The sequence below is a fragment of the Oncorhynchus mykiss genome, chromosome 6 (genome assembly GCF_013265735.2).
Source record: "Oncorhynchus mykiss isolate Arlee chromosome 6, USDA_OmykA_1.1, whole genome shotgun sequence".
NCBI classification, from domain to species: domain Eukaryota; kingdom Metazoa; phylum Chordata; class Actinopteri; order Salmoniformes; family Salmonidae; genus Oncorhynchus; species Oncorhynchus mykiss.
Genome location: NC_048570.1, coordinates 95,569,053 through 95,595,489, shown reverse-complemented (window position 1 = coordinate 95,595,489; position 26,437 = coordinate 95,569,053). Strand labels below are relative to the sequence as shown.

At 46.5% G+C, this 26,437-nt stretch overlaps 1 protein-coding gene across 6 annotated transcripts in view; it reads left to right on the top strand.

Annotated features, from left to right (window-relative positions):
- Positions 1 to 26,437, top strand: part of LOC110526882 (GATOR complex protein WDR59) — a 74,793-nt gene that overhangs the window by 2,904 nt on the left and 45,452 nt on the right. For 5 of the 6 annotated variants that reach the window (XR_005052357.1, XM_036981653.1, XM_036981652.1 and 2 more), the window contains exons 2-12: positions 9,740 to 9,789; positions 12,134 to 12,269; positions 14,135 to 14,220; positions 14,395 to 14,475; positions 16,457 to 16,494; positions 16,981 to 17,069; positions 17,423 to 17,539; positions 20,014 to 20,091; positions 20,320 to 20,476; positions 23,860 to 23,939; positions 24,091 to 24,223. Coding sequence is in view for 5 of the 6 variants with exons in the window: in XM_036981653.1 (XP_036837548.1) it covers positions 9,740 to 9,789; positions 12,134 to 12,269; positions 14,135 to 14,220; positions 14,395 to 14,475; positions 16,457 to 16,494; positions 16,981 to 17,069; positions 17,423 to 17,539; positions 20,014 to 20,091; positions 20,320 to 20,476; positions 23,860 to 23,939; positions 24,091 to 24,223 (1,045 nt within the window). In the remaining variant the exon portion in view is untranslated. The other variant, XM_036981654.1, reaches the window with a different exon arrangement.

The window sequence follows — 26,437 nt, the reverse complement described above, 5'->3', positions numbered from 1 at the left end:
TACCGGTACCCCCTGTATATAGTCTCCACATTGACTCTGTACCAGTACCCCCTGTATATAGCCTCCACATTGACTCTGTACTGGTACCCCCTGTATATAGCCTCCACATTGACTCTGTACCAGTACCCCCTGTATATAGCCTCCACATTGACTCTGTACCGGTACCCCCTGTATATAGCCTCCACATTGACTCTGTACCGTAACACCCTGTATATAGCCTCCACATTGACTCTGTACCGGTACCCCCTGTATATAGCCTCCACATTGACTCTGTACCGTAACACCCTGTATATAGCCTCCACATTGACTCTGTACCGGTACCCCCTGTATATAGCCTCCACATTGACTCTGTACCGGTACCCCCTGTATATAGCCTCCACATTGACTCTGTACCGGTACCCCCCTGTATATAGCCTCCACATTGACTCTGTACCGGTACCCCCTGTATATAGCCTCCACACTGACTCTGTACCGGTACCCCCTGTATATAGCCTCCACATTGACTCTGTACCGGTACCCCCTGTATATAGCCTCCACATTGACTCAGTACCGGTACCCCCTGTATATAGCCTCCACACTGACTCTGTACCGTAACACCCTGTATATAGCCTCCACACTGACTCTGTACTGGTACCCCCTGTATATAGCCTCCACATTGACTCTGTACCGTAATACCCTGTATATAGCCTCCACATTGACTCTGTACCGGTACCCCCTGTATATAGTCTCCACATTGACTCTGTACCGGTACCCCCTGTATATGGCCTCCACATTGACTCTGTACCGGTACCCCCTGTATATAGCCTCCACATTGACTCTGTACCAGTACCCCCTGTATATAGTCTCCACATTGACTCTGTACCGGTACCCCCTGTATATAGCCTCCACATTGACTCTGTACCGGTACCCCCTGTATATAGTCTCCACATTGACTCTGTACCGGTACCCCCTGTATATAGTCTCCACATTGACTCTGTACCGGTACCCCCTGTATATAGCCTCCACATTGACTCTGTACCGGTACCCCCTGTATATAGCCTCCACATTGACTCTGTACCGGTACCCCCTGTATATAGACTCCACATTGACTCTGTACCGGTACCCCCTGTATATAGTCTCCACATTGACTCTGTACCGGTACCCCCTGTATATAGCCTCCACATTGACTCTGTACCGGTACCCCCTGTATATAGCCTCCACATTGACTCTGTACCGGTACCCCCTGTATATAGCCTCCACATTGACTCTGTACCGGTACCCCCTGTATATAGCCTCCCCATTGACTCTGTACTGGTACCCCCTGTATATAGCCTCCACATTGACTCTGTACCGGTACCCCCTGTATATAGCCTCCACATTGACTCTGTACCGTAATACCCTGTATATAGCCTCCACATTGACTCTGTACCGGTACCCCTGTATATAGACTCCACATTGACTCTGTACCGGTACCCCCTGTATATAGCCTCCACATTGACTCTGTACCGGTACCCCCTGTATATAGCCTCCACATTGACTCTGTACCGGTACCCCCTGTATATAGCCTCCACATTGACTCTGTACCGTAACACCCTGTATATAGCCTCCACATTGACTCTGTACCGTAACCCCCAGTATATAGCCTCCACATTGACTCTGTACCGTAATACCCTGTATATAGCCTCCACATTGACTCTGTACCGGTACCCCCTGTATATAGCCTCCACATTGACTCTGTACCGGTACCCCCTGTATATAGCCTCCACATTGACTCTGTACCGGTACCCCCTGTATATAGCCTCCACATTGACTCTGTACCGGTACCCCCCTGTATATAGCCTCCACATTGACTCTGTACCGGTACCCCCTGTATATAGCCTCCACACTGACTCTGTACCGGTACCCCCTGTATATAGCCTCCACATTGACTCTGTACCGGTACCCCCTGTATATAGCCTCCACATTGACTCAGTACCGGTACCCCCTGTATATAGCCTCCACACTGACTCTGTACCGTAACACCCTGTATATAGCCTCCACACTGACTCTGTACTGGTACCCCCTGTATATAGCCTCCACATTGACTCTGTACCGTAATACCCTGTATATAGCCTCCACATTGACTCTGTACCGGTACCCCCTGTATATAGTCTCCACATTGACTCTGTACCGGTACCCCCTGTATATAGCCTCCACATTGACTCTGTACCGGTACCCCCTGTATATAGCCTCCACATTGACTCTGTACCAGTACCCCCTGTATATAGTCTCCACATTGACTCTGTACCGGTACCCCCTGTATATAGCCTCCACATTGACTCTGTACTGGTACCCCCTGTATATAGCCTCCACATTGACTCTGTACCGTAATACCCTGTATATAGCCTCCCCATTGACTCTGTACTGGTACCCCCTGTATATAGCCTCCACATTGACTCTGTACCGGTACCCCCTGTATATAGCCTCCACATTGACTCTGTACCGTAATACCCTGTATATAGCCTCCACATTGACTCTGTACCGGTACCCCTGTATATAGACTCCACATTGACTCTGTACCGGTACCCCCTGTATATAGCCTCCACATTGACTCTGTACCGGTACCCCCTGTATATAGCCTCCACATTGACTCTGTACCGGTACCCCCTGTATATAGCCTCCACATTGACTCTGTACCGTAACACCCTGTATATAGCCTCCACATTGACTCTGTACCGTAACCCCCAGTATATAGCCTCCACATTGACTCTGTACCGTAATACCCTGTATATAGCCTCCACATTGACTCTGTACCGGTACCCCCTGTATATAGCCTCCACATTGACTCTGTACCGGTACCCCCTGTATATAGCCTCCACATTGACTCTGTACCGGTACCCCCTGTATATAGCCTCCACATTGACTCTGTACCGGTACCCCCCTGTATATAGCCTCCACATTGACTCTGTACCGGTACCCCCTGTATATAGCCTCCACACTGACTCTGTACCGGTACCCCCTGTATATAGCCTCCACATTGACTCTGTACCGGTACCCCCTGTATATAGCCTCCACATTGACTCAGTACCGGTACCCCCTGTATATAGCCTCCACACTGACTCTGTACCGTAACACCCTGTATATAGCCTCCACACTGACTCTGTACTGGTACCCCCTGTATATAGCCTCCACATTGACTCTGTACCGTAATACCCTGTATATAGCCTCCACATTGACTCTGTACCGGTACCCCCTGTATATAGTCTCCACATTGACTCTGTACCGGTACCCCCTGTATATAGCCTCCACATTGACTCTGTACCGGTACCCCCTGTATATAGCCTCCACATTGACTCTGTACCAGTACCCCCTGTATATAGTCTCCACATTGACTCTGTACCGGTACCCCCTGTATATAGCCTCCACATTGACTCTGTACCGGTACCCTCTGTATATAGTCTCCACATTGACTCTGTACCGGTACCCCCTGTATATAGTCTCCACATTGACTCTGTACCGGTACCCCCTGTATATAGCCTCCACATTGACTCTGTACCGGTACCCCCTGTATATAGCCTCCACATTGACTCTGTACCGGTACCCCCTGTATATAGACTCCACATTGACTCTGTACCGGTACCCCCTGTATATAGTCTCCACATTGACTCTGTACCGGTACCCCCTGTATATAGCCTCCACATTGACTCTGTACCGGTACCCCCTGTATATAGCCTCCACATTGACTCTGTACCGGTACCCCCTGTATATAGCCTCCACATTGACTCTGTACCGGTACCCCCTGTATATAGCCTCCCCATTGACTCTGTACTGGTACCCCCTGTATATAGCCTCCACATTGACTCTGTACCGGTACCCCCTGTATATAGCCTCCACATTGACTCTGTACCGTAATACCCTGTATATAGCCTCCACATTGACTCTGTACCGGTACCCCTGTATATAGACTCCACATTGACTCTGTACCGGTACCCCCTGTATATAGCCTCCACATTGACTCTGTACCGGTACCCCCTGTATATAGCCTCCACATTGACTCTGTACCGGTACCCCCTGTATATAGCCTCCACATTGACTCTGTACCGGTACCCCCTGTATATAGCCTCCACATTGACTCTGTACCGTAACACCCTGTATATAGCCTCCACATTGACTCTGTACCGGTACCCCCTGTATATAGCCTCCACATTGACTCTGTACCAGTACCCCCTGTATATAGCCTCCCCATTGACTCTGTACTGGTGCCCCCTGTATATAGCCTCCACATTGACTCTGTACCGGTACCCCCTGTATATAGCCTCCACATTGACTCTGTACCGTAACACCCTGTATAAAGCCTCCACATTGACTCTGTACCGTAATACCCTGTATATAGCCTCCACATTGACTCTGTACCGGTACCCCCTGTATATAGCCTCCACATTGACTCTGTACCGTAACCCCCTGTATATAGCCTCCACATTGACTCTGTACCAGTACCACCTGTATATAGCCTCCACATTGACTCTGTACCGGTACAACCTGTATATAGCCTCCACATTGACTCTGTACCAGTACCCCCTGTATATAGCCTCCACATTGACTCTGTACCAGTACCACCTGTATATAGCCTCCACATTGACTCTGTACCGGTACCCCCTGTATATAGCCTCCACATTGACTCTGTACTGGTACCCCCTGTATATAGCCTCCACATTGACTCTGTACCGGTACCCCCTGTATATAGCCTCCACATTGACTCTGTACCGGTACCCCCTGTATATAGCCTCCACATTGACTCTGTACTGGTACCCCCTGTATATAGCCTCCACATTGACTCTGTACCGGTACCCCCTGTATATAGCCTCCATATTGACTCTGTACCGTAACACCCTGTATATAGCCTCCACATTGACTCTGTACCGGTACCCCCTGTATATTGCCTCCACATTGACTCTGTACCGGTACCCCCTGTATATAGCCTCCACATTGACTCTGTACCAGTACCCCCTGTATATAGTCTCCACATTGACTCTGTACCGGTACCCCCTGTATATAGCCTCCACATTGACTCTGTACCGGTACCCCCTGTATATAGTCTCCACATTGACTCTGTACCGGTACCCCCTGTATATAGTCTCCACATTGACTCTGTACCGGTACCCCCTGTATATAGCCTCCACATTGACTCTGTACCGGTACCCCCTGTATATAGCCTCCACATTGACTCTGTACCGGTACCCCCTGTATATAGACTCCACATTGACTCTGTACCGGTACCCCCTGTATATAGTCTCCACATTGACTCTGTACCGGTACCCCCTGTATATAGCCTCCACATTGACTCTGTACCGGTACCCCCTGTATATAGCCTCCACATTGACTCTGTACCGGTACCCCCTGTATATAGCCTCCACATTGACTCTGTACCGGTACCCCCTGTATATAGCCTCCCCATTGACTCTGTACTGGTACCCCCTGTATATAGCCTCCACATTGACTCTGTACCGGTACCCCCTGTATATAGCCTCCACATTGACTCTGTACCGTAATACCCTGTATATAGCCTCCACATTGACTCTGTACCGGTACCCCTGTATATAGACTCCACATTGACTCTGTACCGGTACCCCCTGTATATAGCCTCCACATTGACTCTGTACCGGTACCCCCTGTATATAGCCTCCACATTGACTCTGTACCGGTACCCCCTGTATATAGCCTCCACATTGACTCTGTACCGTAACACCCTGTATATAGCCTCCACATTGACTCTGTACCGGTACCCCCTGTATATAGCCTCCACATTGACTCTGTACCAGTACCCCCTGTATATAGCCTCCCCATTGACTCTGTACTGGTGCCCCCTGTATATAGCCTCCACATTGACTCTGTACCGGTACCCCCTGTATATAGCCTCCACATTGACTCTGTACCGTAACACCCTGTATAAAGCCTCCACATTGACTCTGTACCGTAATACCCTGTATATAGCCTCCACATTGACTCTGTACCGGTACCCCCTGTATATAGCCTCCACATTGACTCTGTACCAGTACCCCCTGTATATAGCCTCCACATTGACTCTGTACCGGTACCACCTGTATATAGCCTCCACATTGACTCTGTACCGGTACCCCCTGTATATAGCCTCCACATTGACTCTGTACCGGTACCCCCTGTATATAGCCTCCACATTGACTCTGTACTGGTACCCCCTGTATATAGCCTCCACATTGACTCTGTACCGGTACCCCCTGTATATAGCCTCCATATTGACTCTGTACCGTAACACCCTGTATATAGCCTCCACATTGACTCTGTACCGGTACCCCCTGTATATTGCCTCCACATTGACTCTGTACCGGTACCCCCTGTATATAGCCTCCACATTGACTCTGTACCAGTACCCCCTGTATATAGCCTCCACATTGACTCTGTACCGGTACCCCCTGTATATAGCCTCCACATTGACTCTGTACCGGTACCCCCTGTATATAGCCTCCATATTGACTCTGTACCGTAACACCCTGTATATAGCCTCCACATTGTCTCTGTACCGTAACACCCTGTATATAGCCTCCACATTGACTCTGTACCGGTACCCCCTGTATATAGCCTCCACATTGACTCTGTACCAGTACCACCTGTATATAGCCTCCACATTGACTCTGTACCGGTACCCCCTGTATATAGCCTCCACATTGACTCTGTACCGGTACCCCCTGTATATAGCCTCCACATTGACTCTGTACTGGTACCCCCTGTATATAGCCTCCACATTGACTCTGTACCGGTACCCCCTGTATATAGCCTCCACATTGACTCTGTACCGTAACCCCCAGTATATAGCCTCCACATTGACTCTGTACCGTAACCCCCAGTATATAGCCTCCACATTGACTCTGTACCGGTACCCCCTGTATATAGCCTCCACATTGACTCTGTACCGGTACCCCCTGTATATAGCCTCCACATTGACTCTGTACCGGTACCCCCTGTATATAGCCTCCACATTGACTCTGTACCGTAACCCCCAGTATATAGCCTCCACATTGACTCTGTACCAGTACCCCCTGTATATAGCCTCCACATTGACTCTGTACCGGTACCCCCTGTATATAGCCTCCACATTGACTCTGTACCAGTACCCCCTGTATATAGCCTCCACATTGACTCTGTACCGGTACCCCCTGTATATAGCCTCCACATTGACTCTGTACCGGTACCCCCTGTATATAGCCTCCATATTGACTCTGTACCGTAACACCCTGTATATAGCCTCCACATTGTCTCTGTACCGTAACACCCTGTATATAGCCTCCACATTGACTCTGTACCGGTACCCCCTGTATATAGCCTCCACATTGACTCTGTACCAGTACCACCTGTATATAGCCTCCACATTGACTCTGTACCGGTACCCCCTGTATATAGCCTCCACATTGACTCTGTACCGGTACCCCCTGTATATAGCCTCCACATTGACTCTGTACTGGTACCCCCTGTATATAGCCTCCACATTGACTCTGTACCGGTACCCCCTGTATATAGCCTCCACATTGACTCTGTACCGTAACCCCCAGTATATAGCCTCCACATTGACTCTGTACCGTAACCCCCAGTATATAGCCTCCACATTGACTCTGTACCGGTACCCCCTGTATATAGCCTCCACATTGACTCTGTACCGGTACCCCCTGTATATAGCCTCCACATTGACTCTGTACCGGTACCCCCTGTATATAGCCTCCACATTGACTCTGTACCGTAACCCCCAGTATATAGCCTCCACATTGACTCTGTACTGGTACCCCCTGTATATAGTCTCCACATTGACTCTGTACCGGTACCCCTTGTATATAGCCTCCACATTGACTCTGTACCGTAACCCCCAGTATATAGCCTCCACATTGACTCTGTACTGGTACCCCCTGTATATAGTCTCCACATTGACTCTGTACCGGTACCCCTTGTATATAGTCTCCACATTGACTCTGTACCGTAATACCCTGTATTTTAGCTTGTTATTGTTATTTATTGCTGCTCTTTAATTATTTGTTATTCTATATTATTTCTTGTCTCTTACTTTTTTTGTTTGTTGGTATTTTCTTAACTGTATTGTTGGGGGCCTCCCGGGTGGCGCAGTGGTCTAGGGCACTGCATCACAGTGCTAGCTATGCCACCTGAGACTCTGGGTTCGCGCAGCCGGCCGCGACCGGGAGGTCCGTGGGGCGACGCACAATTGGCCTAGCGTCGTCCGTGTTAGGGAGGGTTTGGCAGGTAGGGATATCCTTGTCTCATCGCGCACCAGCGACTCCTGTGGCGGGCCGGGCGCAGTGCACGCTAACGAGGTTGCCAGGTGCACAGTGTTTCCTCCGACACATTGGTGCGGCTGGCTTCCAGGTTGGATGCGCGCTGTGTTAAGAAGCAGTGGTTGGGTTGTGTATCGGAGGAAGCATGACTTTTAACCTTCGTTTCTCCCGAGCCCGTAAGAGAGTTGTCGCGATGAGACAAGATCGTAGCTACTAACAATTGGATACCACGAAATTGGGGAGAAAAGGGGGTAAAATTTAAAATGTAAAAACCACTGCGCCACCCGGGAGGCCCCCAACAATGCAGTTTTAAGAAAATAGCAACAAAAAAAAGGTAAGAGATAAGAATAACAAGGGCTTGTAAGTATGGTTGCAGTAAGAGGTTGCAGTAAGAGGTTGCAGTAAGAGGTTGCAGTAAGAGGTTGCAGTAAGAGGTTGCAGTAAGAGGTTGCAGTAAGAGGTTGCAGTAAGAGGTTGCTGTAAGAGGTTGCAGTAAGAGGTTGTATTCGGTGCATGAAACAAATAACATTTGATTTGATTTGAAGCTGGTTGATAGAATGCCAAGAGTCACGGCTACTTTGAAGAATCTCAAATATATATATATATTTTTTTTGGTTACTACATAAATCCATATGTGTTATTTCATAGTTTTGATGTCTTTACTATTATTCTACAATGTAGAAAATAGTAAAAATAAAGAAAAACCCTGGAATGAGTAGGTTTTCTAGAACCCTGGAATGAGTAGGTGTTCTAGAACCCTGGAATGAGTAGGTGTGTCCAAACTTCTGACTGGTACCAATATATATACATATATACACACACATACATACATATATACACATACATACATACACACACAGTAGGTGTTCTAGAACCCTGGAATGAGTAGGTGTTCTAAAACCCTGGAATGAGTAGGTGTGTCCAAACTATTGACTGGTACTGAATATATGTATGGGTCTCTATATACATATATTTACATTAAATATATTCTGTATATTTACATTAAATATATTCTGTATATTTACATTAAATATATTCTGTATATTTACATTAAATATATTCTGTATATTTACATTAAATATATTCTGTATATTTACATTAAATATATACTGTACATTACATTTATTCTGTGTATTTACATTAAATATATACTGTATATTTACATTAAATATATTCTGTATATTTACATTAAATATATTCTGTATATTTACATTAAATATATTCTGTATATTTACATTAAATATATTCTGTATATTTACATTAAATATATACTGTACATTACATTTATTCTGTGTATTTACATTAAATATATACTGTATATTTATATTAAATATATATAGGGGATTGATTGGAAATGATGCAGACAATTAGATTGTAGCCTCCATCAATGTATCTGCAATATTACAGCTGATCTGCCCCCTAACAACGTAAATAATAATAACAATAATAACATGCTGTTATCTTTCCAGGCCACTGCCATGTCCGTGGACTGCCTGGGTCGACATGCTGTCCTGTCTGGGTGTGTACCAGTCCTTTACCACCCATTACAGCACCATCACCAGACAGTCAACATCCCTATAGCTCTGCCTCAGTCAACATCACTATAGCTCTGCCTCAGTCAACATCACTATAGCTCTGCCTCAGTCAACATCATTGTAGCTCCTCCCCAGTCAACATCACTGTAGCTCTGCCTCAGTCAACATCACTGTAGCTCTGCCTCAGTCAACATCACTAGCTCTGCCTCAGTCAACATCACTGTAGCTCTGCCTCAGTCAACATCCCTGTAGCTCTGCCTCAGTCAACATCACTGTAGCTCTGCCTCAGTCAACATCACTGTAGCTCTGCCTCAGTCAACATCACTGTAGCTCTGGGTCGACATGCTGTCCTGTCTGGGTGTGTACCAGTCCTTTACCACCCATTACAGCACCTTCACCAGACAGTGAAAACACTCCTCCTCACATTGCCTTGGGGATGATAGAAATCCTTTACCAGCCGAGGCTGTTGATACACCGTAGCTCTGCCTCAGTCACTGTAGCTCTGCCTCAATCACTGTAGCTCTGCCTCAGTCACTGTAGCTCTGCCTCAGTCACTGTAGCTCTGCCTCAGTCACTGTAGCTCTGCCTCAATCACTGTAGCTCTGCCTCAGTCACTGTAGCTCTGCCTCAGTCACTTTAGCTCTGCCTCAGTCACTGTAGCTCTGCCTCAATCACTGTAGCTCTGTCTCAGTCACTGTAGCTCTGCCTCAGTCGATGTCCCTGTAGCTCTGCCTCAGTCACTGTAGCTCTGCCTCAGTCACTGTAGCTCTGCCTCAGTCAACGTCACTGTAGCTCTGCCTCAGTCAACGTCACTGTAGCTCTGCCTCAGTCACTGTAGCTCTGCCTCAGTCACTGTAGCTCTGCCTCAGTCACTGTAACTCTACCTCAGTCACTGTAGCTCTTCCTCAGTCACTGTAGCTCTGCCTCAGTCACCGTAGCTCTGCCTCAGTCAACATCACTGTAGCTCTGCCTCAGTCAACATCACTGTAGCTCTGCCTCAGTCAACATCACTGTAGCTCTGTCTCAGTCAACATCACTGTAGCTCTGCCTCAGTCACTGTAGCTCTGCCTCAGTCACTGTAGCTCTGCCTCAGTCACTGTAGCTCTGCCTCAGTCACTGTAGCTCTGCCTCAGTCACCGTAGCTCTGCCTCAGTCAACATCACTGTAGCTCTGCCTCAGTCAACGTCACTGTAGCTCTGCCTCAGTCACTGTAGTTCTGCCTCAGTCAACATCACTGTAGCTCTGCCTCAGTCATCATCACTGTAGCTCTGCCTCAGTCAACATCACTGTAGCTCTGCCTCAGTCACTGTAGCTCTACCTCAGTCACTGTAGCTCTGCCCCAGTCACTGTAGCTCTGCCTTAGTCAACGTCACTGTAGCTCTGCCTCAGTCAACATCACTGTAGCTCTGCCTCAGTCAACGTCACTGTAGCTCTGCCTCAGTCACTCTAGCTCTGCCTCAGTCAACATCACTGTAGCTCTGCCTCAGTCACTGTAGCTCTGCCTCAGTCAACATCACTGTAGCTCTGCCTCAGTCAACGTCACTGTAGCTCTGCCTCAGTCAACGTCACTGTAGCTCTGCCTCAGTCAACGTCACTGTAGCTCTGCCTCAGTCAACGTCACTGTAGCTCTGCCTCAGTCAATATCACTGTAGCTCTGCCCCAGTCAACATCACTGTAGCTCTGCCTCAGTCACTGTAGCTCTGCCTCAGTCACTGTAGCTCTGCCTCAGTCACTGTAGCTTTGCCTCAGTCACTGTAGCTCTGCCTCAGTCAACATCGCTGTAGCTCTGCCTCAGTCAACATCACTGTAGCTCTGCCTCAGTCAACATCACTGTAGCTCTGCCTCAGTCCACATCACTGTAGCTCTGCCTCAGTCAACATCACTGTAGCTCTGCCTCAGTCACTATAGCTCTGCTTCAGTCAACATCACTGTAGCTCTGCCTCAGTCAATGTCACCGTAGCTCTGCCTCAGTCAACATCACTGTAGCTCTGCCTCAGTCAATGTCACCGTAGCTCTGACTCAGTCAACGTCACTGTAGCTCTGCCTCAGTCAACATCACTGTAGCTCTGCCTCAGTCAACGTCACTGTAGCTCTGCCTCAGTCACTGTAGCTCTGCCTCAGTCACTGTCCATCAGGCCATGAAGCCGTCTATCCGGAGAGTCGTTGACCGATGTTGGTAATTCCACAAGTCACTGCTAGTTGTGTATTTGTGGATTAATCAGATTTAAATGGGAGGTTGACATGTCAGGTGAATAAACCTATTTTCATCCAATCGTGTGTGTGTGTCGTGTGTGTGTGTGTGTGTGTGTTTGATCTCCTCTCCTTTAGACGGAGGTTTCTGTATGTGGTGAACCTGGAGACTCCGTCTGAAGCTCCCAGGAAGATCGGCAGACCGAGCAAATGGGACGTGGGGACGGTTCAGTGGAACCCCCACAGGGCCGAGTCCCACGTCTTCGCTGCCTCTGTGAGTACATCAACAACAACAGCAACAATTCATCAAATTGTGTAAAAGATTATTCTGTTGATTTACATTTTATATTTATTAATGACGCTCTTCACCGGAGAGTCGTTGAGCAGGCTCAGGTCTTATCCGGAGAGTCAGGCTCAGGTCTTATCCAGAGAGTCATTGAGCAGGCTCAGGTCTTATCCAGAGAGTCAGGCTCAGGTCTTATCCAGAGAGTCATTGAGCAGGCTCAGGTCTTATCCAGAGAGTCGTTGAGCAGGCTCAGGTCTTATCCAGAGAGTCATTGAGCAGGCTCAGGTCTTATCCGGAGAGTCAGGCTCAGGTCTTATCCAGAGAGTCATTGAGCAGGCTCAGGTCTTATCCAGAGAGTCAGGCTCAGGTCTTATCCAGAGAGTCGTTGAGCAGGCTCAGGTCTTATCCAGAGAGTCGTTGAGCAGGCTCAGGTCTTATCCAGAGAGTCATTGAGCAGGCTCAGGTCTTATCCGGAGAGTCAGGCTCAGGTCTTATCCAGAGAGTCATTGAGCAGGCTCAGGTCTTATCCAGAGAGTCAGGCTCAGGTCTTATCCAGAGAGTCGTTGAGCAGGCTCAGGTCTTATCCAGAGAGTCGTTGAGCAGGCTCAGGTCTTATCCGGAGAGTCGTTGAGCAGGCTCAGGTCTTATCCAGAGAGTCGTTGAGCAGGCTCAGGTCTTAACCGGAGAGTCGTTGAGCAGGCTCAGGTCTTATCCAGAGAGTCGTGGAGCAGGCTCAGGTCTTATCCGGAGAGTCAGGCTCAGGTCTTATCCAGAGAGTCGTTGAGCAGGCTCAGGTCTTATCCCGAGAGTCGTTGAGCAGGCTCAGGTCTTATCCGGAGAGTCGTTGAGCAGGCTCAGGTCTTATCCCGAGAGTCGTTGAGCAGGCTCAGGTCTTATCCAGAGAGTCGTTAAGCAGGCTCAGGTCTTATCCAGAGAGTCGTTGAGCAGGCTCAGGTCTTATCCAGAGAGTCGTTGAGCAGGCTCAGGTCTTATCCAGAGAGTCGTTGAGCAGGCTCAGGTCTTATCCGGAGAGTCGTTGAGCAGGCGCAGGTCTTATCCGGAGACTCGTTGAGCAGGCTCAGGTCTTATCCGGAGAGTCGTTGAGCAGGCTCAGGTCTTATCCAGAGAGTCGTTGAGCAGGCTCAGGTCTTATCCGGAGAGTCGTTGAGCAGGCTCAGGTCTTATCCAGAGAGTCAGTCTCAGGTCTTATCCGGAGAGTCGTTGAGCAGGCTCAGGTCTTATCCCGATAGTCGTTGAGCAGGCTCAGGTCTTATCCGGAGAGTCGTTGAGCAGGCTCAGGTCTTATCCAGAGAGTCAGGCTCATGTCTTATCCAGAGAGTCGTTGAGCAGGCTCAGGTCTTATCTGGAGAGTCGTTGAGCAGGCTCAGGTCTTATCCAGAGAGTCAGTCTCAGGTCTTATCCGGAGAGTCGTTGAGCAGGCTCAGGTCTTATCCCGATAGTCGTTGAGCAGGCTCAGGTCTTATCCGGAGAGTCGTTGAGCAGGCTCAGGTCTTATCCAGAGAGTCAGGCTCATGTCTTATCCAGAGAGTCGTTGAGCAGGCTCAGGTCTTATCTGGAGAGTCGTTGAGCAGGCTCAGGTCTTATCCGGAGCGACTTAGTCAGTTTCTGATTGGATCCAGATCTTTGTTCAGGTCAAACTGCATCCTGTGAGAGTGGTGGTCATAATTTCCCACATGGTACCATAACATCCTGGTACTGAACAGACCCAGCGTCTGCTCTGTGACCTGTGAGAGTGGTGGTCATCACTTCCCACATGGTACCATAACATCCTGGTACTGAACAGAACCAGTGTCTGCTCTGTGATCTGTCTGATGAGGGGTTTATTTTTACAGAGTAACCAGCGAGTTGACCTGTACACATGGCGTGATGGCTGTGGGGAGGTCCACGCGTCCCTGCAGGGACACACACGAGTCATCAGGTAACACAGAGGAGATGCTCCGCGGCTGGGTCCCAAATGGCTCCCTATTCTCTATGAGTCAGAAGTAGTGCCCTATACAGGGGATATGGTGCCATGTGGGACGCAGCCTGATCTGTCTGGGTATGTACTGGGGGTCTATGTTGCCAGGTCACTGACTGTGGTTGTATCCTACAGTGACTTGGACTGGTCCTGGTTTGAACCGGAGTATCTGGTCACCAGCTCTGTAGACACCTACATCTGTATCTGGGATACCAGGTAGGATATCCCTCTATACTGTCAACACTACTCTCTGTATCAGGTAGGATATCCCCTCTATACTGTCAACACTACTCTCTGTATCAGGTAGGATATCCCTCTATACTGTCAACACTACTCTCTGTACCAGGTAGGATATCCCACTATACTGTCAACACTACTCTCTGTACCAGGTAGGATATCCCACTATACTGTCAACACTACTCTCTGTACCAGGTAGGATGTCCCTCTATACTGCCAATACTACTCTCTGTACCAGGTAGGATATCCCTCTATACTGTCAACACTACTCTCTGTACCAGGTAGGATATCCCTCTATACTGTCAACACTACTCTCTGTACCAGGTAGGATCTCCCCTCTATACTGTCAACACTACTCTCTGTACCAGGTAGGATATCCCACTATACTGTCAACACTACTCTCTGTACCAGGTAGGATATCCCTCTATACTGTCAACACTACTCTCTGTACCAGGTAGGATATCCCACTATACTGTCAACACTACTCTCTGTACCAGGTAGGATATCCCACTATACTGTCAACACTACTCTCTGTACCAGGTAGGATATCCCCACTATACTGTCAACACTACTCTCTGTACCAGGTAGGATATCCCACTATACTGTCAACACTACTCTCTGTACCAGGTAGGATATCCCACTATACTGTCAACACTACTCTCTGTACCAGGTAGGATATCCCTCTATACTGTCAACACTACTCTCTGTACCAGGTAGGAAATCCCACTATACTGTCAACACTACTCTCTGTACCAGGTAGGTTTACCCTCTATACTGTCAACACTACTCTCTGTACCAGGTAGAATATCCCTCTATACTGTCAACACTACTCTGTGTACCAGGTAGGATTGCCCACTATACTGTCAACACTACTCTCTGTACCAGGTAGGATGTCCCTCTATACTGTCAACACTACTCTCTGTACCAGGTAGGTTTACCCTCTATACTGTCAACACTACTCTCTGTACCAGGTAGGATATCCCACTATACTGTCGACATTCCTCTCTGTACCAGGTAGGATATCCCTCTATACTGTCAACACTACTCTCTGTACCAGGTAGGATATCCCACTATACTGTCAACACTACTCTCTGTACCAGGTAGGATATCCCTCTATACTGTCAACACTACTCTCTGTACCAGGTAGGATATCCCACTATACTGTCAACACTACTCTCTGTACCAGGTAGGATATCCCTCTATACTGTCAACACTACTATCTGTACCAGGTAGGATATCCCCACTATACTGTCAACACTACTCTCTGTACCAGGTAGGATATCCCACTATACTGTCAACACTACTCTCTGTACCAGGTAGGATATCCCTCTATACTGTCAACACTACTCTCTGTACCAGGTAGGATATCCCTCTATACTGTCAACACTACTCTCTGTACCAGGTAGGATATCCCACTATACTGTCAACACTACTCTCTGTACCAGGTAGGATATCCCACTATACTGTCAACACTCCTCTCTCTCTCTCTGTCTCTCTCTCTCTCTCTCTCTGTCTCTCTCTCTCTCTCTCTCTCTCTGTCTCTGTCTCTCTCTCTCTGTCTCTGTGTCTCTCTCTCTCTCTCTCTGTCTCTCTGTCTCTCTGTCTCTGTGTCTCTCTCTCTCTCTCTCTGTCTCTCTGTCTCTCTGTCTCTCTCTCTCTCTCTCTGTCTCTCTCTGTCTCTGTCTCTGTCTCTCTCTCTCTCTCTCTCTCTGTCTCTGTCTCTCTCTGTCTCTCTCTCTCTCTGTCTCTCTCTCTGTCTCTCTCTCTCTCTCTCTCTCTCTCTCTCTCTCTCTGTCTCTCTCTCTCCATCCATACTTTATTTAATCTGTTTTCTCTTCCCATGTTGAATCATGTAGAGGATGTTTTTAGTTCAGGACTTAATGTTTGTCTGGGAAACCAGCCCTGAGAGGAAATGATTGATGTTCTGCCTTAACAACACTGTAAATCTGTCTGATCTCAGAGACACGAGGAAACCTACTGTGGCGTTGTCTGCAGTGGGTGAGTAGGACTTCCATCTTTCAATAATCACAGTTTTACCTCTCTAGGTCATCTGTCTTGGATTCACTGTCTCTCTCTCTCTCACCATCTCTCTCTCTCTCTCCCTCTCTCTCTCTCTCTTTATCACCATCTCTCTCTCTCTCTCTCTCTTTCTCTCTCTCTCTTTATCACCATCTCTCTCTCTCTCTCACCATCTCTCTCTCTCTCTCTCACCATCTCTCTCCCTCTCTCACCATCTCTCTCGCTCTCTCTCTCTCTCTCACTCTCACCATCTCTCTCTCTCTCACCATCTCTCTCTCTCTCACCATCTCTCTCTCTCTCTCACCACCTCTCTCTCTCTCACCATCTCTCTCTCTCACCATCTCTCTCTCTCTCTCACCACCCCTCTCTCTCTCACCACCTCTCTCTCTCTCCCTCTCACCACCTCTCTCTCTCTCTCTCTCTCTCTCTGTCTCTCTCCATCTCCATATCTCTCTGTCTCTGTAGCGGGGGCATCCCAGGTCAAGTGGAACAAGCGTAATCAGTACCTTCTAGCCTCCAGTCATGATGGAGATGTTCGCATCTGGGACAAGAGGGTCAGTACTGCATTATTATTACAATATAACCTGTGTAGGGTCAGTACTACATTATAACCTGTGTAGGGTCAGTACTACATTATAACCAGTGAGTGTCCTGTATCATGTTCAGTGAGTGTCCTGTAACATGTTCAGTGAGTGTTCTGTATCATGTTCAGTGAGTGTCCCTCTATCATGTTCAGTGAGTGTCCTGTATTATGTTCAGTGAGTGTCCTGTAACATGTTCAGTGAGTGTTCTGTATCATGTTCAGTGAGTGTCCCTCTATCATGTTCAGTGAGTGTCCTGTATTATGTTCAGTGAGTGTCCCCGTGTCTTGGTTTGTGCCTGATGGTCCTGTGTATCTATTTCCCAGAAACCCAACACAGCTGTGGAGTACGTTGCAGCTCACCTGTCTAAGATCCACGGTCTGGACTGGCACCCTGACAACGAATACATCCTGGCCACGTCCAGTCAGGACAACTCCGTCAGGGTAAATCAAATCAAATGTATTTATATAGAGCAGCAGCACGGCCAGGTGGACTGGGGACAGCAAGGAGTCATCATGTCAGGTATTGCTGGGGCATGGTCCTAGGGCTCAGGTCCTCCGAGAGAGAGAAAGAAAGAGAGAATTAGAGAGAGCATATGTGGGATGGCCAGTCCTCTTCTGGCTTACCTATCTTTCCCCAGAACGTCCAGTCAGGACAACTCCGTCAGGGTAAATTCTTTCCCCAGAACGTCAAAGCTACCGTACAATTTCAATTAAACGCAGTCTCAAAAAGCCGCCTGTTCCCGTGTAATAAATTGTTTATCATGTCACCATACATTTCCATGTATTGCTTACGAGGTTTAATGTTGGATTTGTTATGTTCAATAATTCACTCAAATTGTCAAACATCCGTTTTTAGCGCAAATAATCAACTGCGAGCCGTTTGCTGCTAACAGCTGAGAACTGCATGCTAATTGGCAAGTACAAAAACAGTCGCTGTTCAGATCCCCAGAAATCCCCCGATCGCCCCCTAGTGGCAGAAGTAAGAACTGCCGGAAATGCACAGTCAAAGAGGGGAACAATTATTCTGTTAGGGAAAAATTTATATTTTTTGAATTGAGGCATGCTAAGACAAGAAATGTGACACAAGCTAGTTTTCCATCCAATTCAGGTATAATAGATCCCACCTTGTCTAGTGTATTCAGGTATAATAGATCCCACCTTGTCTAGTGTATTCAGGTATAATAGATCCCACCTTGTCTAGTGTATTCAGGTATAATAGATCCCACCTTGTCTAGTGTATTCAGGTATAATAGATCCCACCTTGTCTAGTGTATTCAGGTATAATAATCCCACCTTGTCTAGTGTATTCAGGTCTAATAGATCCCACCTTGTCTAGTGTATTCAGGTATAATAGATCCCACCTTGTCTAGTGTATTCAGGTATAATAGATCCCACCTTGTCTAGTGTATTCAGGTATAATAGATCCCACCTTGTCTAGTGTATTCAGGTATAATAGATCCCACCTTGTCTAGTCTATTCAGGTCTAATAGATCCCACCTTGTCTAGTGTATTCAGGTATAATAGATCCCACCTTGTCTAGTGTATTCAGGTATAATAGATCCCACCTTGTCTAGTGTATTCAGGTATAATAGATCCCACCTTGTCTAGTGTATTCAGGTATAATAGATCCCACCTTGTCTAGTGTATTCAGGTATAATAGATCCCACCTTGTCTAGTGTATTCAGGTATAATAGATCCCACCTTGTCTAGTGTATTCAGGTATAATAGATCCCACCTTGTCTAGTGTATTCAGGTCTAATAGATCCCACCTTGTCTAGTGTATTCAGGTATAATAGATCCCACCTTGTCTAGTGTATTCAGGTATAATAGATGCCACCTTGTGTTGTGTAGTCAGGTTTAATTGATCCCACCTTGTCTAGTGTATTCAGGTATAATAGATCCCACCTTGTCTAGTGTATTCAGGTATAATAGATCCCACCTCGTATTCAGATATAATAGATCCCACCTTGTCTAGTGTATTCAGGTATAATAGATCCCACCTTGTCTAGTGTATTCAGGTATAATAGATCCCACCTTGTCTAGTGTATTCAGGTATAATAGATCCCACCTTGTCTAGTGTATTCAGGTATAATAGATCCCACCTTGTCTAGTGTATTCAGGTATAATAGATCCCACCTTGTCTAGTGTATTCAGGTATAATAGATCCCACCTTGTCTAGTGTATTCAGGTATAATAGATCCCACCTTGTCTAGTGTATTCAGGTATAATAGATCCCACCTTGTCTAGTGTATTCAGGTATAATAGATCCCACCTTGTCTAGTGTATTCAGGTATAATAGATCCCACCTTGTCTAGTGTATTCAGGTATAATAGATCCCACCTTGTCTAGTGTATTCAGGTATAATAGATCCCACCTCATATTCAGGTATAATAGATCCCACCTTATCTAGTGTATTCAGGTATAATAGATCCCACCTTGTCTAGTGTATTCAGGTTTAATAGATCCCACCTTGTCTAGTGTATTCAGGTATAATAGATCCCACCTTGTCTAGTGTATTCAGGTATAATAGATCCCACCTTGTCTAGTGTATTCAGGTTTAATAGATCCCACCTTGTCTAGTGTATTCAGGTATAATAGATCCCACCTTGTCTAGTGTATTCAGGTATAATAGATCCCACCTTGTCTAGTGTATTCAGGTATAATAGATCCCACCTTGTCTAGCGTATTCAGGTTTGTCGAATTGGGAAGTTTAACCACTGGCCTGGTTTCCATCATGAAGGAAATAGAGGCTCAAATATAATATAAGCCTGTCTCTAAGACGCGCCTGTTGTGTTTCGTGATTCAAGCAAATCAACGCCTGGGCTTTGTTTTACGGTATGAAGGATATTCACATAGCTTTTTGCTGTGATTCTCCCGTTGTACTTACTGTGCCGTCCTCCAATCTCTCCGTGCAGTTCTGGGACTACAGACAGCCCAGGAAGTACCTGAACATCCTGTCCTGTCAGGTCCCTGTGTGGAAGGCCAGATATACTGTGAGTTTACTCTTCCCTTCACCAGATCTCCTCATGTGAAGAGTGGATATCTGTCTGAGTGTTAGGGATATATCTCTGTCTGTAACTGTGTGTGTGTGCGTGTGTGTGTGTGTGTGTGTGTGTGTGTGTGTGTGTGTGTGTGTGTGTGTGTGTGTGTGTGTGTGATGTGTGTGTGATGTGTGTGTGATGTGTGTGTGATGTGTGTGTGTGGTGTGTGTGTGTGTGTAGCCTTTCTCCAATGGCCTGGTGACAGTGATGGTTCCCCAGCTGAGACGTGAGAACAGCTTGTTGTTATGGAGCGCTCTGGACCTCAACAGCCCCGTCCATGCCTTCGTGGGACACGATGACGTGGTGCTAGAGTTCCAGTGGCGTCCGCAGAAAGAAGGTAAAGGAGGCCTCTACCAGCCTGGGTGGCTGGGTAATATACCTCTACCAGCCTGGGTGGCTGGGTAATATACCTCTACCAGCCTGGGTAATATACCTCTCCCAGCCTGGGTAATATACCTCTACCAGCCTGGGTAATATACCTCTACCAGCCTGGGTAATATACCTCTACCAGCCTGGGTAATATACCTCTACCAGCCTGGGTGGCTGGGTAATATACCTCTACCAGCCTGGGTAATATACCTCTCCCAGCCTGGGTAATATACCTCTACCAGCCTGGGTAATATACCTCTACCAGCCTGGGTAATATACCTCTACCAGCCTGGGTAATATACCTCTACCAGCCTGGGTAATATACCTCTATCAGCCTGGGTAATATACCTCTACCAGCCTGGGTAATATACCTCTCCCAGCCTGGGTAATATACCTCTCCCAGCCTGGGTAATATACCTCTCCCAGCCTGGGTAATATACCTCTACCAGCCTGGGTAATATACCTCTACCAGCCTGGGTAATATACCTCTACCAGCCTGGGTGGCTGGGTAATATACAGTGCCTTGCGAAAGTATTCGGCCCCCTTGAACTTTGCGACCTTTTGCCACATTTCAGGCTTCAAACATAAAGATATAAAACTGTATTTTTTTGTGAAGAATCAACAACAAGTGGGACACAATCATGAAGTGGAACGACATTTATTGGATATTTCAAACTTTTTTAACAAATCAAAAACTGAAAAATTGGGCGTGCAAAATTATTCTGCCCCTTTACTTTCAGTGCAGCAAACTCTCTCCAGAAGTTCAGTGAGGATCTCTGAATGATCCAATGTTGACCTAAATGACTAATGATGATAAATACAATCCACCTGTGTGTAATTAAGTCTCCGTATAAATGCACCTGCACCGTGATAGTCTCAGAGGTCCGTTAAAAGCGCAGAGAGCATCATGAAGAACAAGGAACACACCAGGCAGGTCCGAGATACTGTTGTGAAGAAGTTTAAAGCCGGATTTGGATACAAAAAGATTTCCCAAGCTTTAAACATCCCAAGGAGCACTGTGCAAGCGATAATATTTAAATGGAAGGAGTATCAGACCACTGCAAATCTACCAAGACCTGGCCGTCCCTCTAAACTTTCAGCTCATACAAGGAGAAGACTGATCAGTGATGCAGCCAAGAGGCCCATGATCACTCTGGATGAACTGCAGCGATCTACAGCTGAGGTGGGAGAATCTGTCCATAGGACAACAATCAGTCGTATATTGCACAAATCTGGCCTTTATGGAAGAGTGGCAAGAAGAAAGCCATTTCTTAAAGATATCCATAAAAAGTGTTGTTTAAAGTTTGCCACAAGCCACCTGGGAGACGACCAAACATGTGGAAGAAGGTGCTCTGGTCAGATGAAACCAAAATTGAACTTTTTGGCAACAATGCAAAACGTCATGTTTGGCGTAAAAGCAACACAGCTCATCACCATGAACACACCATCCCCACTGTCAAGCATGATGGTGGCAGCATCATGGTTTGGGCCTGCTTTTCTTCAGCAGGGACAGGGAAGATGGTTAAAATTGATGGGAATATGGATGGAGCCAAATACAGGACCACTCTGGAAGAAAACCTGATGGAGTCTGCAAAAGACCTAAGACTGGGACGGAGATTTGTCTTCCAACAAGACAATGATCAAAAACATAAAGCAAAATCTACAATGGAATGGTTCAAAAATAAACACATCCAGGTGTTAGAATGGCCAAGTCAAAGTCCAGACCTGAATCCATTCGAGAATCTGTGGAAAGAACTGAAAACTGCTGTTCACAAATGCTCTCCATCCAACCTCACCGAGCTCGAGCTGTTTTGCAAGGAGGAATGGGAAAAAATGTCAGTCTCTCGATGTGCAAAACTGATAGAGACATACCCCAAGCGACTTACAGCTGTAATCGCAGCAAAAGGTGGCGCTACAAAGTATTAACTTAAGGGGGCTGAATAATTTTGCACGCCCAATTTTTCAGTTTTTGATTTGTTAAAAAAGTTTGAAATATCCAATAAATGTCGTTCCACTTCATGATTGTGTCCCACTTGTTGTTGATTCTTCACAAAAAAATACAGTTTTATATCTTTATGTTTGAAGCCTGAAATGTGGCAAAAGGTCGCAAAGTTCAAGGGGGCCGAATACTTTCGCAAGGCACTGTACCTTTACCAGCCTGGGTAATATACCTCTACCAGCCTGGGTAATATACCTCTACCAGCCTGGGTAATATACCTCTGTCAGCCTGGGTAATATACCTCTACCAGCCTGGGTAATATACCTCTACCAGCCTGGGTAATATACCTCTACCAGCCTGGGTAATATACCTCTACCAGCCTGGGTAATATAACTCTACCAGCCTGGGTAATATACCTCTAAAAGCCTGGGTAATATACCTCTATCAGCCTGGGTAATATACCTCTACCAGCCTGGGTAATATACCTCTACCAGCCTGGGTAATATACCTCTACCAGCCTGGGTAATATACCTCTACCAGCCTGGGTAATATACCTCTACCAGCCTGGGTAATATACCTCTACCAGCCTGGGTGGTTGGATAATATAACTCTATCAGCCTGGATGGCTGGGTAGAGTTCAGTCCTCTGATTCTCCTGTGTCGTTGTCTCATTCTCCATAGAGTTCAGTCCTCTGATTCTCCTGTGTCGTTGTCTCATTCTCCATAGAGTTCAGTCCTCTGATTCTCCTGTCTAGTTGTCTCATTCTCCATAGAGTTCAGTCCTCTGATTCTCCTGTCTAGTTGTCTCATTCTCCATAGAGTTCAGTCCTCTTATTCTCCTGTCTCGTTGTCTCATTCTCCATAGAGTTCAGTCCTCTGATTCTCCTGTCTAGTTGTCTCATTCTCCATAGAGTTCAGTCCTCTGATTCTCCTGTCTCGTTGTCTCATTCTCCATAGAGTTCAGTCCTCTGATTCTCCTGTCTAGTTGTCTCATTCTCCATAGAGTTCAGTCCTCTGATTCTCCTGTCTCGTTGTCTCGTTCTCCATAGAGTTCAGTCCTCTGATTCTCCTGTCTCGTTGTCTCATTCTCCATAGAGTTCAGTCCTCTGATTCTCCTGTCTCGTTGTCTCATTCTCCATAGAGTTCAGTCCTCTGATTCTCCTGTCTAGTTGTCTCATTCTCCATAGAGTTCAGTCCTCTGATTCTCCTGTCTCGTTGTCTCATTCTCCATAGAGTTCAGTCCTCTGATTCTCCTGTCTTGTTGTCTCATTCTCCATAGAGTTCAGTCCTCTGATTCTCCTGTCTAGTTGTCTCATTCTCCATAGAGTTCAGTCCTCTGATTCTCCTGTGTCGTTGTCTCATTCTCCATAGAGTTCAGTCCTCTGATTCTCCTGTCTCGTTGTCTCCTACTAGCTTCTAAGGAGTACCAGATGGTGACTTTGTCCAGAGACCAGACTCTGAGAATATGGAGGCTGGATCCACAGCTACAGAAGGTGTGGAATCTGTCAAATCCAACATTCTATTAAAATCTCTATGGGTCCCTGGTCAGAAGTGCTGCGGTATTTAGGAGCTGGGTGTCATTTGGGACTCACTTCATGTTAACTCCATATTGAATGTATGTTCTCCCTGTGTTTCTCTGTGTAGCTGTGTGCCAACGACCTGGTAGAGGATCCGATAGAGGGGATCAGCCTAACTACCGAGTCAGAGAAGAGCCTTCCCTCTCAGGACCCTGAACCCACCATACACAGCTGTGGCCTGCCAGCCGAACACCTGCAGGGTGAGGGGCTGCATGGCCGTAATCAACCCCCAGACACGCCTGGCTAACTTGATGGGTCATGTGATCATCTGGCGAAGTGGTCTTTGGTTTAGACATGCTAGCTAGCTAAACGATGAACCGAATGGTGCTTTCAAGACAACTGGGGAACTTGGAGGTTAAATTATGACGGTGGTGCCCTTCAGGTCGGAAAGTCGGGGGTCGAGAAAGAGGCCAGAGTTCCCGAGTTGGATGACCATTCAAAATCATTTTTCTGACTACAGTAGAACAGAGGAATGTATAGACCTGACTACAGTAGAACAGAGGAATGTATAGACCTGACTACAGTAGAACAGGAATGTATAGACCTGACTACAGTAGAACAGAGGAATGTATAGACCTGACTACAGTAGAACAGAGGAATGTATAGACTGACTACAGTAGAACAGAGGAATGTATAGACCTGACTACAGTAGAACAGAGGAATGTATAGACCTGACTACAGTAGAACAGAGGAATGTATAGACCTGACTACAGTAGAACAGAGGAATGTATAGACCTGACTACAGTAGAACAGAGGAATGTATAGACTGACTACAGTAGAACAGAGGAATGTATAGACTGACTACAGTAGAACAGGAATGTATAGACCTGACTACAGTAGAACAGAGGAATGTATAGATCTGACCACAGTAGAACAGAGGAATGTATAGACCTGACTACAGTAGAACAGAGGAATGTATAGACCTGACTACAGTAGAACAGAGGAATGTACAGACCTGACTACAGTAGAACAGGAATGTATAGACCTGACTACAGTAGAACAGAGGAATGTATAGACCTGACTACAGTAGAACAGAGGAATGTATAGACCTGACTACAGTAGAACAGAGGAATGTATAGACTGACTACAGTAGAACAGGAATGTATAGACCTGACTACAGTAGAACAGAGGAATGTATAGACCTGACTACAGTAGAACAGAGGAATGTATAGACCTGACTACAGTAGAACAGAGGAATGTATAGACCTGACTACAGTAGAACAGAGGAATGTATAGACCTGACTACAGTAGAACAGAGGAATGTATAGACCTGACTACAGTAGAACAGAGGAATGTATAGACTGACTACAGTAGAACAGGAATGTATAGACCTGACTACAGTAGAACAGAGGAATGTATAGACCCGACTACAGTAGAACACAGGAATGTATAGACCCGACTACAGTAGAACACAGGAATGTATAGACCTGACTACAGTAGAACAGAGGAATGTATAGACCTGACTACAGTAGAACAGAGGAATGTATAGACCTGACTACAGTAGAACAGAGGAATGTATAGACCTGACTACAGTAGAACAGAGGAATGTATAGACCTGACTACAGTAGAACAGAGGAATGTATAGACCTGACTACAGTAGAACAGAGGAATGTATAGACCTGACTACAGTAGAACAGGAATGTATAGACCTGACTACAGTAGAACAGAGGAATGTATAGACCTGACTACAGTAGAACAGAGGAATGTATAGACCTGACTACAGTAGAACAGAGGAATGTATAGACTGACTACAGTAGAACAGGAATGTATAGACCTGACTACAGTAGAACAGAGGAATGTATAGACCTGACTACAGTAGAACAGAGGAATGTATAGACCTGACTACAGTAGAACAGAGGAATGTATAGACCTGACTACAGTAGAACAGAGGAATGTATAGACCTGACTACAGTAGAACAGAGGAATGTATAGACCTGACTACAGTAGAACAGAGGAATGTATAGACTGACTACAGTAGAACAGGAATGTATAGACCTGACTACAGTAGAACAGAGGAATGTATAGACCTGACTACAGTAGAACAGAGGAATGTATAGACCTGACTACAGTAGAACAGAGGAATGTATAGACCTGACTACAGTAGAACAGGAATGTATAGACCTGACTACAGTAGAACAGAGGAATGTATAGACCCGACTACAGTAGAACAGGAATGTATAGACCTGACTACAGTAGAACAGAGGAATGTATAGACCTGACTACAGTAGAACAGAGGAATGTATAGACCTGACTACAGTAGAACAGAGGAATGTATAGACCTGACTACAGTAGAACAGAGGAATGTATAGACCTGACTACAGTAGAACAGGAATGTATAGACCTGACTACAGTAGAACAGAGGAATGTATAGACCTGACTACAGTAGAACAGAGGAATGTATAGACCCGACTACA